The sequence below is a fragment of the Microcebus murinus genome, chromosome 16, assembly GCF_040939455.1.
Source record: "Microcebus murinus isolate Inina chromosome 16, M.murinus_Inina_mat1.0, whole genome shotgun sequence".
Taxonomy (NCBI): Eukaryota; Metazoa; Chordata; class Mammalia; order Primates; family Cheirogaleidae; genus Microcebus; species Microcebus murinus.
In genome coordinates this window covers 41,322,533-41,342,847 of record NC_134119.1, presented here as the reverse complement: position 1 = coordinate 41,342,847, position 20,315 = coordinate 41,322,533, and the positions used below count along the sequence as shown (strand labels likewise).

Genomic DNA, 20,315 nt, shown 5'->3' with positions numbered 1-20,315 from the left:
CCAGCCCGCACAGGTGCACGACATGCAGGCAGTGGGGACCTAGCAGCTCCGACCCACCGTGCACCTACAGGGGCGTCAAAGAAGGTACGGTTTTTCCGTTGGCAGTTGTGCGCATGCGCAGGGATGTCACATTCTGATGCGCGCACGCGCACTTGCTTTAACGGCGCCACTTGGCTGTGCTTGGCTGTGCTTGGTGCTGCCTGGCTCTGCCTGGCGATTTGTTCCTGTCAGTTATTGGAAGCTGAGATTTTCCTTGAAAAGGAAAAGAAGGTTGTGGTCAGATCGGGTTGTCTTGATAGCACTGGGCACCTGAGGCGGGGAATAAGCAGGGGGTTGGGGTTGGGGTGGGAGTGGGCTGAGGCTCCTCCGAAGCCGGCGGCCACCACCATGAAGAAGACCTTTTCATTTGGGGGAGACAAGGGCGCGCCGCCCTCCGGCCCCTGCAGCAGCTGGGGCAAGACCAGGGTCGGCCTGGAAGGCCAGGCTGGTGACAGCGCCTTCCTACAGCCATGCTACCACATCCGGAAAAAAGATCTCGGCAAAATTCACCAGGCTGCCGGCGCTGGTGATGTAGCGAAAGTGGAGCAGGTCCTTTCTCTGAAGAAGAAGGTCCTGGATGCCAGAGACAGACAGAAGAGGTAATGGAACTATCGCCAATTTTAGCTACTTAACTAACACAAGTATATACGGTGTTTTATTTTTAATGTACACATTTTAAAACATTATGTTATATACATTATAGAAAGGTACATAATGAGAGTAATAATTCACATAATGTATCGAATTCTGGGCCAAACATCTTTGCATGAAATTCAGTATCCATTTTATGTCATTGTACACCTACGTAAGTGTGTCCTTTACTCAGGGAACAAGAAAAAAACTGGTAATTTAAAATTGGGCAAAGTACATTTTTTGAGGATCTACAAGTAGGAAAAAATAATGTCCTTTCTAAGAGAAGGATTTTAAATTACAAGAGGAATCAGATACTGTTAATCTATCCACAAAGTTTGCAAGAATGAAGATATTAAATACTTATATATTAAATATTGAAAATACTTATACTGGTGCTTATAGTTTATATTGCTGATTTCTTTTCAAATAGACAACTTGGTGGTAACTACATGCACATTTAGGAGACTGACACGCTGCCTACTGCACTAAGGCAGCAACTGTAACTACACATTTAAAAAATATATATGCCCTTTACACATCAATTCCATTTTACTAAAATATCCTCAAGAAATAGAGATCATACAATTTGTTTTTCTCAGCACTTCTTAAAATAATAATGTATTAAGAGGAACACATAGGATGGATTTTATAGATCAATTTGGTTGTGTCCATAGGATGGAAAAATGTGACCATAGAAGGTGGCATAAATATATATGTATGCTGACATGTGAAGAGTATTTAGGTATATCAAGTAAGAATAAAAATCATTTTGATTATACATATACACAAACACACTGTGGTCTTATGTTAGCTGAAAATATGTACAAAATGTGATAAAATTTGGTATATCTGGGCATTTGTATTATAAGTGAATTTTTTTCCTTTTTCTTATCTGTGATTTCTGCAATTAGCATGTATGCTTTAAAAGTCCTAGTAAAAGTTTATTATTAATGACATGATCCCTGGGAAGAGCAGTAATATGATTCAGAGACAGAAATAATTTTTAAATTTCTATTAATTTATTTTTAATTTTTTTGTGGATTAGAGTCTTCTACCAACTTTTAGCTTTTTAGAAGTAAAGGGGATCTTTTTATCTGTTCCTGAAGATTTTATTATATATACATTTGTATAATGTGCATCTGTTTTGTTATATATGTATTATTTATATGCAAAAAGTTCAGATTAATCATATTTTAGTTGTATCATTATGAAAATGAAAAATAGCAAATATAAATGATTGTTACTATTACAAAGTTATCACTTTATAAGAGTTTTCTTTTAAAATATTGAACTTTTCAACTCTTTTTAATCCATTTATTCATCCAACATAATGTGAATACCTATTATGTAGCAGACATATTCTGTTATCTTTCTGGACACATCCATCCTTAAAAACTTCCTATTTACCTGAGCAGCCTGAGCAATTGAGATATTTAAAATTGGAGTATTAGGACTTAAATTCAGTTAAAACTTTTCCTCCCTCCTTTCAAATGAAAGCATTTCTGAAGGTGGAAAATTATAAAAGATGAGCTTTAACTGCCCTTTTAAAATTTGTAACACTATTAAATACTAATATTAAACATTGAAAATATCTGATTCTCACACATTATATAAATCTAAATATTGAACAAAGGAGACATATCTATTCATTTGAGTCCTGGGTTTTCTTTGCTTTGAAGTTATTTGAAAATCAAAGTAAGAATTACTTGGTTCTAAAATCTTTGTTATTTCAACCTTTTATCATAACTTTTTAAAATTATTTCAGCATATTACAGGGGCACAGATGTTTAGGTTACATATGCCTTTGACCCACCTGAGTTAGAGCTTCAAGCATGTCCATTCTCCAGACAGTGCACACTGTACCCATTAGGTGTGAATATATACCCATCACCTTCTCCCCCTCCATCTGCGCAACACCCAGCAAATGTTACTATTATATGTGCACGTAAGTGTTGATCAGTTAATACCAATTTTCTTGTGAGTACGTATGGTGCTTATTTTTCCATTCTTGTGATACTTCACTTAGTAGAACAGGCTCCAGCTCTGTCCAGGGTAGTAATACAAGAGGTGCTAGATCACCATTGTTTTTGTACCTGAGTAGAACTCCATGGTGTACATATACTACATTTTATTAATCCACTCCTGTGTTGATGGGCACTTGGGTTGTTTCCACATCTCTTCAATTGTGAATTGTGCTGCTATAAACATTCAAGTACAGATGTCTTTTTTTATAGAATGTCTTGTTTTCGTTTGAGTAGATGCCCAGTAATGGGATTCTGAAATTTATATAAATGGCAAAATTATATCACTAGAACTGCCATAGACCTATTGTAGATGCCATATTTCACTTAATATAGGACACCATTGATTGTGTGGTGCCCCATTATTTTGTTTGTCAATGAGGTAGTTTTTAAATGCTGCTCATTATAATTTAAATAAGTCATGAATAAAAAGCACCATTCCAGTGTCAGTGATGTTAAAATGTGAGAAAATGAGCACAGTAGCATCATTGAAATACAATGTTATCTCTAGTCTTGGAAAAGAAAAAACACAAAGTAGGTGTAATTGTATCATTTTACTTAATTAAAATGTTGTCTTTGTTTAACAGTAGTAATAATGATATTATCTAACGATCATTGAGCTATTATTTGCATTAGGAACTGTTCACAATACTTTGTATAGATTCTCATTTAAGCATCACACGGATGTCCTATGAAATAGCTACTTTTTTTTGCCTTTTTTATTGAAGGGGAAATTGAGGCACAGAAAAGGCCAGGTGATAGCTAGTAATTGACAGAGGTTAAAGTAAGATGCTAACCCAAGTTGAACTGACTCCAAAAACCAAGCTCTTTCTTTTCAAATAAGCTGCTCTTTTATTAATGTAGTGAAGAATAGGAGCCAATAAATATTGTACTTTCTTCACAAAATTACATATTTGATTTGTTTTGAAGGTGGAGGAATAACATGCTGTTTAAAATTTACAATTACCTGAATCACTGTATATTTTAAGATAGTGCACTACAATTTCCTAAAAATCCCTCTCACTTTCACAGGACTGCTCTCCATTTGGCCTGTGCCAATGGCCATCCAAAAGTGGTTACTATCCTTGTGGACAGAAAATGCAAGCTCAATGTCCCCGACAGTAAAAAAAGGACAGCTCTGATTAAGGTATGTAGCAGCCATCTATTTCAGTATGAGATGGATTTGATTTCAATACACAGAATAAGAATAAATTTATTTTATTTAAACATAACTAGGTGGTGGAATCTGTGGAATGTTTATTTCAAATTCCTAGAATTTATGATGTATTTCTTGATCTGACACTGATAGGCGGTACAATGCCAGGAAGAGGAATGTGCCACCATCCTGTTGGAACACGGTGCGGATCCGAATCACAGTGATGTCTATGGCAACACAGCTCTTCACTACGCCGTCTATCATGAGAACACATCGATCACAGAAAAACTCCTTTCACATGGCGCAAATATAGAAGCAATAAACAAGGTATAGATCAACGAACTTTATTTTCGAAATATTGAACACTGACATATGTAAACATTAATTTTCCATATTTGGAAGCTCAAATATTCCCTGAATGAAAATAGTTTGAAATAATTGTCTAAGATTTTGCTTTAAATATTTAAACATTTAAAGAAGCATTAGAGGATGCAGCTTTCTTTTATACATTCATGGTTAATATTTGTGAAAACCGTGCATTTGTTAAAGGAAAACTTGTTTTTTCAAGTTTTTTTTTTTCTAATTCGTATAAAACAACCCAGGGAAGCCAAATATGTCCTGAAAATAGACTTTATCTTAAATTTCATACCTAAAGCATTATACAGTAAATGGAAGTCTTGCTGCTGTTGACAAGTTCCCTAAAAATGTAATTTATATAAAAGTGACTTATCTCTAATTGGCAAATCTTAAGAGAGAAAAATGGAAACGGAAAAAAAAAAAAACCAATCAGAAATATGCAGGCCAGTTTGGAAATGAGGTAATTTAGGGAAAATACAATGAAGATGTTTTTTGTGTGTTTGTTTGTTCCCAGTTTATATGCTTAGACAAAGTGCTCTTCAGTTTTCAGAAAAATAATTCTCATTTTGGGAAAGAGTGTTAGTGAGTTGTAAACTTGCCCAAAAATCAATTTTAGGGGGACTGTGAGGAAACCAGATTGGCAGTGAATAGGTGGTGATGATGTGGAAAAGACTTCAGAAGAGGGAAGAATAAGTACTTAACTGACTTCTTACCCTACTTTTGTAGAAACTGCCACTTAGACAAGACTCCACTGGAATTTCTTGTTGGGAAGGTGGGAGATACAGAGCTTATAAAAAGCAAAATCAAGTTGTATTTTTAGTTTCTTAGTCCCTGTTCTAACTCTATGCAGTAAAATTAAATGGAGTTTTCGGTAAATAACTCCATGTCTTAATATTTCCTGTTTTTGGCCAAATCTCCAAATGATAAAGGGACTTGGCTATGTGAGAGAGATACAACACTGAAGTGATTGTCTACTCCACTGATTGTCAGCTAGAACTGTATATCACAGTGACCTGGGGAAATTGTTTAACAATCTACAAGTCTTGGCTAATCCCTGAAGACTTTGATTTAGTAAATCTAAAAAGGCCTGGACATATATATTTAAACTGATTTCTCCAAAGCTGGGTGCACTCATATATGCCTGTTGTCCCAGCTATTCTGGAGGGTTGAGGCAGGAGGATCACTTGAGCCCGGGAGTTCATGTCCACCTGTGCAACATAAGACCCTCTCTCTAAGCAATAAAAAATTTTTCTTGAGATGCTGATGCACTCATATTTAAGAACCATTGAAGAGATAAATATAATATGTGAATTCCCATATTTCAAAAGCTAAAGAAATCGCCAGAAAAAATGGAGTTTGATAGGTGCTACTTCCTTCAAATCTCTCCTTTCTAATAATATTAGTCTGACTTTATCTGCCTTTCTCTAGCTCTGTGGTTGAGCAGTTCAAAAGAATATCATTGGCAATATCTATCAGCTTATAGGATAACACCTTTTTCCTTCTCTTTAACAATTGTTCACTGCTATTCAGAAACTTGTTAGAAATTTGCTTATAGACAGTCTTTCATTAAGTAGAAGCAGGCCCTTTAAGGATTTCACATTTCTTTGTTAACATTCAGGGGATTCGTTCAACAAATGTTTACTACAAGAGGGTTTTCTCAGTGAGAATCATAGCATAACCTTTTATTCAGATGCAGCTGTATTATGGACTATCTCTGTATGTCTGTTAAGTTCATAGAGCTTTGGCATAATGAGGATGGCAGTTTTAAACACTGAAAGCATTGAAGTTCCTAAGAACATAGATAGGAATTCTTTTAATAATTTAGTTTTATCAGTCCTATGAACTAACCCTAACCCTAACCCTAACCCCACATAAGATAACAATTTGGTTAACAATTGGGGAAAAATGAACATGAATGGACAGTAAATAAACAGATGTCTGAAAAATTCTTGAAGTGAGTATTATGAGTCTTAATAGCAACTTTTATTACATGTTAGGGTTTGGTATTTTGGAAAACCTATGATACTAAGGAAAGATATCACATATATGTATGTGCTTTATACACAACTATTTGGAAACATCTTTAGCAAATTTTAGAACACAAGGACTATAGTCAAAACGCAGCCCATAATGAGGTTTAGTTTGCCTCCATAAATTGAGTCCACATGTAAAATTTAGGAGACATGAAGGAACCTGGGTTTCAGGCTTCCCCTAAGAATCAAACCTATTGTCCCTTGAGCTCATATTACTGTTTGCTATGCTGTGCAGATATTCCCCCTTTATACAAGGTGTATGTTCTCCAGTTTGCTCCTGTGCCCACCTAGGCGCTTCACATGTTAAGGTCACCTACTTTGTCTACATAAGCATTTGAGAGGAGAAATCTTGTTTTATAGTATATTTTGAAATGATTTCAAGGTTTTCAAGATAGTTTATACTTGTTGATGATGTATGTCATCTATATTATATGTTAATCTATTAGTAATATGATTGGATTTTAGAATATAGAAGTTTTTTTTAACAAAATCTATTTTTCTTTATATATACCATAAATAATCATACTCCTATTAGAAAGCCTATAAGTTTTCTAAGTTACTCATGGTTATAGTTGGCTAGGCTGTGTATAATTCAGACAACATTATATCTTTCTCCTCAGCATAGATACTACGAAGTGCAAATGATTTAGTGGCTTCCATTATGCTACAATAATCCACAGAGATCACTATTAGAATTTTTATTGATAAGCCATTATATTTTTATTTCTGATTTATATTTTGCATAAAGTAAAAATAACTTTGTAAGTACCAATTAAAATGGAAATCAGAATACAAGCAGAGTATAATAAAGTAGTTGTGCATTAGCATCCCAGGATTGTCATAATTGAGGAGAAAAGTCATACTGAGGCTTCTAACAGGTAAGATAAACATCTTTCATCTTGTCATAGGAGAAACAACATGGACCACGTAATAATAAGGAATTGAAGTTCATTTGACACCTCTCTCCTTTATTCAGAGTCCATTTCCTTAGTATTGGAGAAAGGGTGCCTGTTATTGGCACCTGGGGTCCTACACCACTGATAGAAGAGAATCCCATGAGTTTGTATCACCTGGAGGAAACCTACACATTTACTGGAAAATTCTTAAAACTGTATCTCTCAAGATTTAATTCTTCACATGTAATTTGCCAAAAAAGTATTGTCAAATAGAGATTAGGCAAAGTTTGAGAGATTTCTTCATTGCTGGACATATGATATACAGCTTTGCATCCTTTCTGTGGCATAGATGGTCATAGAATCTTTCTGTTGGGGAACAGTCTTTAACTTCTGGTAAATAAATACTCTTTGGAATGTCATTTAAGAAACATTGCTGTGGATATAATAATTGAGATCATTAATTCAATAAAAATATTTGAAGCATTTACTACTACATCTTAGGGTTTGGGAATGTGGAAATAAAAGATACAACCCCTGCCCTCAAGAAGTTCTTGGTTTGGATGGAAAACAATAAAATAATGACAGTATACCATGGTAAATGTTGTGATAGAAACAAAGATTCTTGGAACCTATAAATGTTTGAAATGAGTTTTTGAGATGGCAGGAGTTAGTGTGGGGAGGGAGAGGAGAGGAGTTTCTCAGGGAAGGAGCAGCACATGGGAAAGCATAGAGGGGTGAGAGGATGAAACTACCTTTCATTTCCTTTCTGTATGCTATGTTTAAGTTCATAGGATCTTACATCAAATTTTCAGTTCAATTGAGAAATATGAAATTTTGTGAATGATAAATTGATTTTGCTGTATTACAGGATCACCTCACTCCACTTTTACTTGCTATAAGTGGAAAAAAGGAGGAAATGATAGATTTTTTGGTAAAGAAGAATGCAAATGTAAATGCAGTAGATAAAATGAAAAGGTATAGTATTTAGTGGTTTTTAAAAAAATGTATCCACCTCCAAGTTATAGCTGTTATTAATAAAAAAAAAATAAAAAAATGTGAATGTTATTTTAGGATAGTAAGAGTCACTCAAGTCAGAAGTATTAAATGAACAAGAAGATTAACATAATTTTTGGGAGGATACAGTGACAAATATCAACACAAATCATCAGTTAGGTAGAAAAGCAACTATGTGGACTGAGCAACCTAAAGAACAGTATGCAGTAGGATTCATCATCTCTTATAATGCTGACTGATATTTGTTATTTGTAATCTGATGTTTTTGATCATGTGATCTTATATCAGCTAAAGAGGTTTCATATTAGTTTTATTAAAGTGTGGACTTTTAGTGTACTTTATGACTCAATATTGAAGTTCTTAATCCTTTTATAATATTTTTAACTTCTGCTTCTTCTAGAGTTTTCCTTCAAAAATGCTACATGAAACATAAATAGAAGTTGAAAATCATTTTGTCTTTTTGATGACTCTTTGCTTTAAGTTGCTTTCTTTGAAGAATATTGATGTTAGGTAATTCCTAAAGGATTATCAATTGCTATAACTAGATACTGTGGGTTCATCAGCTTTTTTATCATTTTTATTTCTAATGTATTTTGAGTTTTTTTCTTCTTAATTGTTATGAGAAAAGACAGCTTTATTTGAATAACATTTTTCTTTAATGAAGAAGATAAGCCATAAGTAGATGATAAAGGGAAAAGAGGCTTTTGATTCACATAAGAATTCAAATTTAAATTCTAGCTTTCCCACTTGCTAAGTGTGTGACCTTGGCAACACTACTTACCACCAAATGTATATTCTCATATGAAAAGGAGAATAACAATATACCTTTCCAGGGTGCTTGTGTACAAGTAAGATTATATATAGAACATTTAATTCAGTGCCCAGCGCATGCTCATCAGTATCATTAACTGAAACTAATGTGACTACTATTTTTATCACTATTATTGATGTAATTGTTTTAAGCCTGCAGATAGCTCTTACTTAACTGACTCCTAGTTGACTTTGTATTACAGTACAAAATAGGGAAGACATGGACAGTACTTCACTTAATACTTTGCTTACTTTAGATAAGTGATCTCAGCAAAGAATGACCAACTTCTACTATGTCATACCTTAATGAGACAAAAGGCTCCCTTTTTGTCCCTTCCTTTTAACGTTGGTGGTAATTTGCAAAGATGAACACTTGAGCATCCAAGATGCTTGTGCCAGTTAGTACATGTAAACGGTTAATTCTACACTGACAGGCAAAATATTCAGCTGGTAATGTATATTTAATCTGCATTTTAAATAACTTTATTAAAGTTCCTAGGCATGAAGTTCTCTCTCTGTTATTTTAGATCAGCCCTTGTGCTTGCTGCACATTGTAAATCACCAAGTACAGTCACTCTTCTTCTTGAGCAAGATCTTGATGTTTTCTCTGAAGATATCTTTGGATGGACTGCAAAAGATTATCCCACTGCTAGTGGTTTAAATATGTAAGTATTTACATTAAAAGACTAATTAACACTAAATTGAGCTTTAAAATAATTATAAGTCTTGTATCTTATACATCAGGTGAAATTTCATGGTGTGTTTCAGGTAGTATGGGAATGGCAGTGAGTTAGTCCAGTTCATCAGCCAGAAATCAAACAAAAGGCTAAAATTGTTAAGAGTAGTAATAAATACAGAATTCTTTATTTCAGGAGTTTTAAGACCTTTATCTTTAGTGATATCAATGATGTCCATTTCATTCAAAGAATAACCCCTCAGCATGGGATAATAATCATGTGACATGTTTGATTCTTCTAATTAGTTATATGGGTCTTGAAGTGTCTGGTTAACAGAAAATTTTGTACTGTCCCCTAGGGGCTATCTCCTATAGCCTCCTCCTTGAATTTTTGAAGAAATTAAAGGTTTCTTTAAGTGCAAAGAAGACAGTCATTTTTACAAGTCAGAAGGAGGGGAATGAAAGGACATTTCAGTTATTCTATTGTCTCCTTTTATTCTGTTGTTGCATTTGACACTGGTCTTGCTATCTAGAAATGATTGACCTTTGCAACCAGGATGCCCTTACAGATTCACATTCCTCAGTCTTCATGGTGATCCATACTTAGACTTCAACATTACATATTTTTTGAGTTCACATGCATAGGCGCATATGCTCAACCATTGTTCCTAAAGCACCAGTGCCCTGCTCTGGCAGCTGGGCCTCCCAGCGATAGCCACACACACAGTGAGCAAAATGGCCCCCCGTCCACTCTCGCAACCTTACATGGTGCGCTCATCTCAGCCTAGACTTGATAAGTTATCCCTTGATGCCCTTGTTTGTCTTCCCTCTAGCAAATAGTTGGGATTGTTCTAAACTGTCAGAGAGTTTCAAATAGTGTTGCTGGAAGATATTAGAGCTTCCTTTCTTCTTTGCTAGTGGATTTGTGTGCTAAGCCTCCTTTTTCCCCTGTGTGGTACCTTTTCTTAGGTATTGGAAAGTTACATTTCATCTTTCTGCAGAGTTATGGTGACAGTCTTGTAGTTGGTCCCTCAAGTGATCTGTTTTCCATAGTGAAAATCTACCAAGCTATGAATACTTAGATCTGTACTTCAAGTTTATTAAATATTTTCAAATTCCACCACACAAGGAAGCCAGTCAACAGAATTCTCTGAGTCTAAAGTAGGTTAATTGGTTGACTGGCTCCTCTGTTGATTAAATAAATAAAGAAATAAACAGGAGGTTGTTGGGTTTAACAGGGCCAAGCCTCATCCATGACTCATCAGTGTCCACGCAGGGCTTTGTGCTTGCTTCATCAGCACACACAATAAAATTGAAAGAAAATGGAGGTTAGCATGGTCCTTGCTCTCAAGGATGGTATGGAAATTTATGAAGCATCCATATTTTGTGCAGTCCTTTGAATATCATTTGCCTATTTGCTGACTAGCTCCAAGGAAACAGTGTGTGTCAAAGCAAAACAGATGTCACCCAATATTAAAATTGTGGTTTTCACTAAGAAGAGAATTGTGTAAAGTGCACTATGAAATGACAGTGGAGTTGAGTATTGTATATCTATAATGTTATCATGCAAATATGTTATTGGTACTTATCTCAGACATGAGAAATTGTTAACTTGCATTTCCTTTATTGAACTTAGAAAAAATAAAAGTAACTTGTTGCTTTCCACATCACTTGGTGAGAATCATGGAGATTAAGCATCATGATAATGAAGATCTGCTGGTTCAGAGTTTGAGTAGGTAAAAAGGAACAGTAGCATTCCTAGCCAGGTCTTGACATTTGTTAGTTTTCTGCTCTTGGTGTGATTGATTAGCTCAGTAATGGGGGACATTTGTGTTATCTAATTTAAAGAGATAATACATTTATTAATAAATTTCGTTACAAATTATGAAATAGCCGAGATACCCTGAATTACAAGCCACAAAGAATAGGACTACTAAAAATGAAAAGTAGGACTTAATAACATTTTCTGAAAACTTCAACATTTGCATATTGCAAGCTATGGAAAAATACAGAATGGGTTTTAATTTTTTTAATTTTTTTTTTGAGATAGAGTCTCACTCTGTTGCCCAGGCTAGAGTGCCGTCGAATCAGCCTAGCTCACAGCAACCTCAGACTCATGAGCACAAGTGATCTTCCTGTCTCAGCCTCCTGAGTAGCTGGGACTACAGGCGCTCACCACCACGCTCCGCTAACTTTTTCTGTTTTTGGTAAAGACAGGGTCTTACTCTTGCCTAGGCTGGGAAAGAATTCCTGAGCTTAAGTGACCCTCCTGCCTTGGCTTGCCAGAGTGCTAGGATTACAGGCATCAGCCACTATACTTGGCTTCAGAATGGGTTGCATTTGAGATTCTAAAGTAATATCAGCAATTAAATTCAAGAACAAAGTATTCCATTACTTCACTATTTCTTCAAGCATTGTAAAAATGTTATATTATTAATATCAAATATATATAACAATCTATTAATACTGACAGAAGGCAGAAAAATCCTCATGTTTTGAAGATGTCGAGCCTACAAAAAGCAACTTGTCAATGAACAAATAGCTGTTGCTTATAGTGCTAAGACTTCTTTGAAGTTCAGGACAGTTTTCATTATGTCAAGCGTACTCTAGTTAGTTGACTGAACTATACTGCACACACTTCATGAGGACTTCACCTTACCTTTTAATTCTTTAATTAGAAGCTTAATAAGAACTTTGCAGAGCTTACAAATTTGAAGTATATGGGGTAATTAAAGTTCTGATATTAGCTCTGATTTTATTGAAATACTCTTGAGAATTTCATATATTTGGTAAATGTTTTCATATCAGCATTAAAATAGTAATATTATTTATTACATTTTTATACATAGCATTCACCACCAAACTTCAGAAGATAAGGAAGAAAAGATGCCTGACAATGCTCAAAATAGCAGTCTAGGTAAGACTTCTGATAGTGAATTACTCTTGGTGGTTCTAGGGATAAAAAATTAAGAGTAAGGAAGTTTTGAACACAGAAGAGCAGTTAAAAAGTCAATCTGTAAATTGCATGTGTATTTTTAAAATTTATTTCTTAGTAATCTAGAATTCAGAATTATTTAATAACTTAGTTGTAGAGAGTTTATAATGTCAAACAGTATTGTCTAAAAAAGTCTTCATTTAATTATGGTCCCTAAAATGCTTTCTGATGTTTTTGAATAAAAAAAAAAGATTTTAAAGTTAGTATGTTATATGTTTCCTCTATGGTGACATTATAATAAATTGGGCTTCTTATTAAAATGAGTTATTTATATTTATATATCTAGGAAATGAATATTAATTACAGTTGACCTGAACAACGCATGGGTTAGGGGCACCAATTCCCTGTGCAGTCAAAATTTGTGGATAATTTCTGACTCCCTCAAAACTTAACTAATAGCCTACTGTTAACATAAGCAGTCAGTTAACATGTTTTGTATGTTGTATGTATTATATACTGTATTCTTACAGTAAAAAACTAGAGAAAACAAAATCATTATTAAGAAAATTATAAGGAAGAAAAACTGTATTTACTATTCACAAAGTGGAGGTGGATCATCAGAAAGGTGTTTGTTCTCATCATCTTCACACGAAGTAGGCTGAGGAGGAGGAATAGAAGTTGGTGCTGTTGTTTCTGTGTGGCAGAGGCAGAAGAAACTACGCTTATGATTGGACGCCTGCAGTTCAGATCCTTGTTGTTCAGCGATCAATGGTATTACATAGTGATTCCTGTTACTAAGAAAGGAATTATCTTAAAAAAAAAAGAGAAAGAAAGGAACTATCTTTAAAACTGGGAACTCAAAAATAGCTTTCTGGTACCGTAAACAAATAGCAATAAGAACTGTAAAACTTGGCCAGTGTGCACCACTGCCAACAGCAGATTATTTTTTAAAGATACTGAGTACAGAAGTCAGAAATGAAATTCCTTGTTGAGAAGGACAAACCATCTTACATGTTTTTATACTAACATGGTCTCACTATTATCGACCTCATACTCATAAATTGAAACTGAATGAGATATATTTACTTCATTAAAACAAGATTTATTAACATTAAACAAGATATATTCTTCTATCTGCCAGGTAATTGTCGTCATAACAGTAATTTTATTAGAATAGGATACCCTGTTACCATTAGCCAAAAGATTATCATAGTCATTATTCCAACGGATTAACTTTAGGCTCAACAAATTGTAATAAAAGTACAATAACATTTCACAATAACAAAAATGGTACTGTGCGCTTTAGGTGTGACACCTAGGATTAGCACCTGCTAATCTGTACTGTATGATGACACCTTTAATTTAGTACGTATTTATCAAAGAACTTTTATAAGTTAGGTTTTGCAAGTTGCTGGAGATGATGATAGATGCAGGTTCAGTCTTTAGGGTTGTCATAATAAGTTAGAGCTGTACCTATAGAATTTCTGTGTTTTTTCAACAGAATTGTCAAAAATCATTTTTATTTATTTATTTCCTTGCCCAATTAACAAATAACTGTCAAGTGTCTTTTAGGCAATAAGCATTTTTGTAATGTTACAGAATACAAACATCTAAGAAATACACTCAGAAGCTTTATATTTCTATTGTCATTTTTATTATTTCTTTATTCAGTGCTTACTATGTGTCTGATGCTCTCTGCGAGCTCATAATTATCATTTCTTATGTACTTACCATGTTAAATATATGCCAGACAGGTTAAGTCCATGGCAAGTAATTCATGCTTTAAAAAATTGGGTAACATGTCAGGTAAGCATGCCAGGTAGAGCGGCAGAAGAATGATGCTTGGTAGAAAGAACATCTAACAAGATTGTATGTTTGGCAGAAGGAACAGCAAGTGCAAAATCTGAGATGCACAACTGAACTTTGCAGGGTGTGTGAGTAGTTCAGTTTTGCTTGTGCAAAAAGCATAAAATGAGAATGGTTGGGAATGAGATGAACACTTAGCTAAGGCAAGATTGTGAAAGACTTTTTTATGTTATAGAAAAGAATAAATATTATCCTTTAGGTCATGGGAAATGTCTCAGGTTCAGTGCCTTTGGCTGCAAGTAATAGATAACCTAAGGAACAGTGACTGAAACAATAGAAACCAAGTTGTTTTCGTGGTTCAGTGGTGTCACCAGGATCCCACTGGTTGTCCCTTTTTCAGGGGTGCTCTTGGCAGTGTTATGCTTATGTCTCCTTTCCTGGGTGGCTGATTAGCACCAGTTCCAAACATGATGTTCTCACAAGACAATATCTAAAGGTTGTAAGGGCTGCACTTCTTCATATGTTTGTTGTAACTAGGGAGAAAACTCAGAATGATGCAGTGGACTCCGGGTAACATTTTATTCTCTGGGTTACACCACATGCTCCTTTTTAAATTAGTCACTGGGAAGCAGATTTAATTACTGTGATTAGCTTAGAATAATTATTTCTCTTTGTGGAGCCGGGGAGGGGTATTGGGATGATAAATATGCAAATAGAATTGTGTTTCTCCAGCAAGAAAGGAGGAATGGCTACTGAGTATGGAGCCAGTAAAGTTTGCTGTAGGGATTCATTGAAGAATTTTGAGCAGGGGAGTCTCAAGATTGGATTTGCGTTTCAGGGCCTTCTATTTATGGCCTAAATCGGGCATGGACAAGCTTTGTCTATAAAGGACCTAGTGGTAAATATTTAAGGTCGTGTTAGCTCTTTCACATCTGCTCAACCCTGCCATTGTAGTGTCAAAGCAGTCATAGGAAATATGTAAGCAGATAGGCATGACTGTGCTCCAGTAACACTTCGTTTTACAAACCATGTGGCAGGCTCAATTTGGCCTGTGGGCTATAGTTCACTGACTTTTCATATAGAGGATAGATAGAAGTTAACCTGGGAGACAAAGGCAGCTTTTGCAGTAGTCCAAGCCAAAGTTTCCCGGTTACCAGTCCTTGGACTAGTATCAATCTATCATGAGGTTTTCACCCATCCTTTGTGAAGTAGTTAGCAAGGTGGGTTTATTCATTTTAAAATGTTGTGTTTTTATTGGTATTAGACCTTTTTCATTTGTTTTTCTTAAAATATTTTTTTCATATAAGAAGTAGTAATAATTGTTTGTGGTTTTGTTTTTCTTTTCCCTGTGAAAGCCACCAGTTAAAAGCACATGCTTAACCTGGAACTATAAACATAAAACAAACTTAAGTAAAATTTAAGAAAAAAGATTTACTTATATTTCCCATGGCAGTGGAAATTTAAAGCAGAGGCAGAAGGGAGGTATAGTTAATATGATTTAATGATTACTGAATGTAATGGAGAGAAATCTCAGATGATGTATAAGTTTCCAGGTTGGGCACTAACATTTAAACTGAATATGAGGAAGGAGTGACAATTGTCAGGTGAATAGAGAAGAGCAGCAGGTCAACAAGGAAGATGAACATTTTTCTATAAATGTTGAGTTTAATGGATATTGGTATACAGTATTTTCAGTTGGTAGTTGCATGATAGGTGTTTCTACCTGGAGGTGGAACACTGAGGTTGGTGATGCAGATTTGGAGTGATCTTGTTGTAACTAGGAATATTAGGCAAAATCCTAAGTGAAAATGAACTTGTCCACAATGGGGAAGATGTAGAATGAGAGGAAGGCCAGTGACAAAACTTTGGGAATGTCCACATTTCCCAGAAGAAAAGGAGTTAGTGGAAAAGATTGAGAAGTGGCTACAGAAAAATAGAAGAGGAATCAGAGGAAATGATGTTGCAAAAATAAAAACGAAAAAATTGTGAGAATTTCACGTAGGAAGTACCAATTCTTCCACATAGGATTACTAAAAAGTAAGTTTGGTTGAACTTTTAAAAGTTCTTTCGTGGTACCCTTTTTAAAAGAACAATTTTGGAGTTGTAAGTTCTATTATTTATGTGATTTGTACTTGTGTTGTCCACATTTGGAAGAATACATCTACTATGGTCCTAGTTAATTTTTTTGTAACTGCAGCTATCTACACAGAGTCAGGGAAAATCATCTAGACTGGTGAGTGCTACTACTTTTCCAGAATTATCAAAATCTAAGGATCACATGTGAGGACAAACATTGTCTTTTTTTTTTTTTTTTTTTTTTTTTTTGAGACAGAGTCTCGCTTTGTTGTCCAGGCTAGAGTGAGTGCCGTGGCGTCTAGCTCACAGCAACCTCAAACTCCTGGGCTTGAGTGATCCTTCTGCCTCAGCCTCCCGAGTAGTTGGGACTACAGGCATGCACCACCATGCCCGGCTAATTTTTTATATATATATCAGTTGGCCAATTAATTTCTTTCTATTTATAGTAGAGACGGGGTCTCGCTCTTGCTCAGGCTGGTTTTGAACTCCTGACCTTGAGCAATCCGCCCGCCTCGGCCTCCCAAGAGCTAGGATTACAGGCGTGAGCCACAGCGCCCGGCCAACATTGTCTTTTTTATCTGATTTTTGTTGATTATCTGATTTTATTTGATTTTGAAATGCTTGTTCTGTATCAAGTCCTTGATAAGCTGTTCTGGATGCATTCAGAAACGAAAATCTGGCAGCAGCAACTGGAAGCCACTGTCAGACATCCATACCCTCCCTCTGACATGGAATCATAACACAGCCATTTTTTTCCCCTAATTTTATTCAGTGTCTTGCTCTGTTGCCTATGCTGGGGGGTAGTGGCCCAAACAACAGCCTTGAACTCAGGGTCTAAAGCAATCCTCTACCACAGCCTCTGGAGTAGCTGGGACTATAGGCATGTGCCATCATGCCTGCCTAATTATTCTTCTGTTTTGTGGAGATGGCGTCTCACTATGTTGCCCAGTCTGGTTTTGAACTCCTGGTGTGATCCTCCCACTGTGGGCTCCCAAAGTGCTGGGATTACCAGGGAGAGCCACCAGGCCTGGCCAAAGCCATGTTTTGCCAGAGTTTGAAGTTTTGATCAGAAATTGTTTACCAACAAGCGTTTTGGAGAAACCGATATCTATTAAATACATTATTGCAGAAAATAATATAATATCATAAAGAATAATATCAGGTGAGATTCTGAATATACTGGTTTTCACTATTCTGGGAATTCTGGTGACATCAGTAGAAAAGTCAGCATATGAATCTTTTTGTTAGTGCAGTTCTCTTTCTATTTGCCTTCTGGTATCTCTGCTCTTACTGCTTCCTTTTGAATTTCATCCCTAAAGAAAATCCTATTAAGATACATTTCTAACATATATATGTCTGCCAAATGAATATTATTTCATTTTAAGAAAACTGGCTGCCTTTCTAAAGTATACTCAATATAGTTTTAGTTTTTGACTAAACTTAGTTTCTTGCTAAACTTCTTCGTGTCACAATGACAGGGTTTCTGATGATGATTTGCCAAGATTTTAAGTATGTTCTTAGATGTCAAATGTGAATTGTTTTATCTGACATAGTTTTCCTGTGAAGTACTTTCCTGGTATTACATTTCTTTAGAAATTGGTGATCTGTGATTTAACTGCAATATGTGGTGAATTGGGTTACCACACTTTTAAGCCTCTATTTATGAGATAACACCTCTTTTCCTCCTAGTATTTAAAAGTCCTATTGATCCTTAATAATCAAAGCCACCTTTTCGGGGAGCAGTGGATAATTCATCCTATACTTTGGATGCAAATTTTTTTAACTTTTTCACTTGTTCTGCCAAGAACAAATTTTTTAACTTTTTGACTTGTTCTGCCTTCAATGGATGAGCCATATTTTTAGTTTTAGAAGAATTTAAGAAATATTTGAAATTAATAAAAGTAACTATATGATCAATAATATAGTATTATACTATATCCAATGGCCATGTGTTTTTACACAATTATTCCAGTTACTTAAATGATAAAAATGATTTTATTTATTTATTCATTTATTTGTTAAGAGATGTGGTCTGCCTATGTCACTCAGGCCACAGTCCAGTGGCTATTAACATAGTGCAGTCATGGTGCACTGCAATCTGGAAGTCCTGGCTTCAAGGGATCCTTCACCTCAGCCTCCTTAGCAGCTGGGGCTATAGTCACATGCCACCACACCCAGCCTGATGTACCCTTATTATTAAAATGAATTAATCCTTGCTGAATCAAAGAAAATTGACTGTTATGTTTTTAATTTTTTTCTAGAAACTTTCATAGTATAGAATATATCATCAATCATTAAGATTCTCCACTTTTTATTCTGGTAAAAATAGGATTGTTTCTTGTTTCTCATTATTTTCTGGCTTCATTATTGGATCTATCCCTTATATTCAAATGTGCATAGAAATGTAGAAATATCCAAGGCAAATATAAAAAAAAGCAGATTAGCGATAATTACTCCATGACATAATATCAATTTAAATAATAACATTTATACAATGCAGTTGTGTCAGTGTTTCCCAAGACCCACACCCAGGTTTGGTAATCCACCAGAAGGACTCACGGGACTAAGAAAATGGTCCTTCTAAGTGCTTTCATTTATCACAGTGAAAGGATGCAAAGCAAAATTAGCAAAGGGCAAATGTGGTGAAGTCTAGAGGAAACCAATCACAAGCTCCTCTTCTGTGGAGTTACCAGGATGTGCTTAATTCCCCAAGCTTGTGTTGTCTACCTGTACCAGAGCCTCATTAGAGACTCAGTGCCCAAGTTTTCTACGGAGGCTAGTCATAACAGGCATTCTGTCCCTCACATGTACCCAAATTCCAGACTTCCAGAAGGAAAGTAGCTCTTCAGAGTAAGTCACATTGTATGAAGAGTTTAGACACAATGTGCCACTCTTTTCACTTATGGTATGGTGGGAATCCTCTCAAAGCCAGTGTCCCAGATGCCAGCCATGGGCCAACTTTGAAAGCCAATGATAGCAGTCTCATTCTTGCTATATGAAATATTTTCTGCACAGCAGTTACAGCCCAACTTAATTTTTGGTGGCTTTAAAATTTTATTTAATAGCAGATAATGTAATGATATAACATAACATGATACTGGTTTCAGTTGCATGATCCATATTAAATTGCAATGCTGTTTACATTTATTTACTATTAGTGAATATTTAACAGATATTTGTACATAAGTCACTATGGTAATACAGGCAATTATAATCTGTCTTTCTCATCTGATTAACCTTTCAGGAAAATTTTAAGTAAAATAAGCATATTGACTTCAGATTTAAAATTAGAATAAAGATTGTCTCGTAGGTTAATTATATGAATGGTCCAGTTTAAATTAATCTTAGTTAATTCACTATTTATAATTATGAAATAAAAAATAATTTTATTATTTATTTTCTTGCCTAAATTGCAATTAAACTTATTTGGCTTATGTATTTTTGCATATTTCAATTTGGGAGGTAATACACATATTCTGTAACTTTGATGGTTAAATATGCCTAATTTTCAAGGTGACTGCATTCTGCTATACTATTAATATATGGTAGTAGCAGGTTCACTGAATATCTATTTTTTCAAATAAATGAGTTTATTTTAAGAATACTTCTAAGTTCAGAGCAAAACTGAGAGGAAGGTACAGAGATTACCCATATACTTCATGTTTCCCATACAGGAACAGCCTCCCCCATTATCAATATCCTTCCAGAGTTGCACATTTGTTACAATTGATGAACCTACATTGACACATCATTGTCATCCAAAGTCTATAGATTACATTAAGGTTCACTCTTGGTGCTGTGCATTCTATAGGGTTAGAGGCATGTATAATGACACGTATCTCCATTGTAGTGTCATATGCAGA

The 20,315-nt window shown here is 35.1% G+C and overlaps 1 protein-coding gene and 1 non-coding gene across 2 annotated transcripts; both read left to right on the top strand.

The window, feature by feature from the left end:
* Positions 1-123: 123 nt before the first annotated feature.
* LOC105880363 (putative ankyrin repeat domain-containing protein 26-like protein) lies at positions 124-9,839 on the top strand. The gene is made up of 5 exons (XM_075993420.1): positions 124-638; positions 3,726-3,840; positions 4,003-4,176; positions 7,989-8,110; positions 9,487-9,839. Exons 1-5 carry the CDS (start codon positions 124-126, stop codon positions 9,626-9,628), a joined length of 1,068 nt encoding a protein of 355 aa, XP_075849535.1. The 3' UTR covers positions 9,629-9,839.
* A 1,078-nt stretch (positions 9,840-10,917) lies between these two features.
* LOC142861469 (U6 spliceosomal RNA) lies at positions 10,918-11,023 on the top strand. The gene has a single exon (XR_012912694.1). It is a non-coding gene; the product is annotated as a U6 spliceosomal RNA (small nuclear RNA).
* Positions 11,024-20,315: the final 9,292 nt, after the last annotated feature.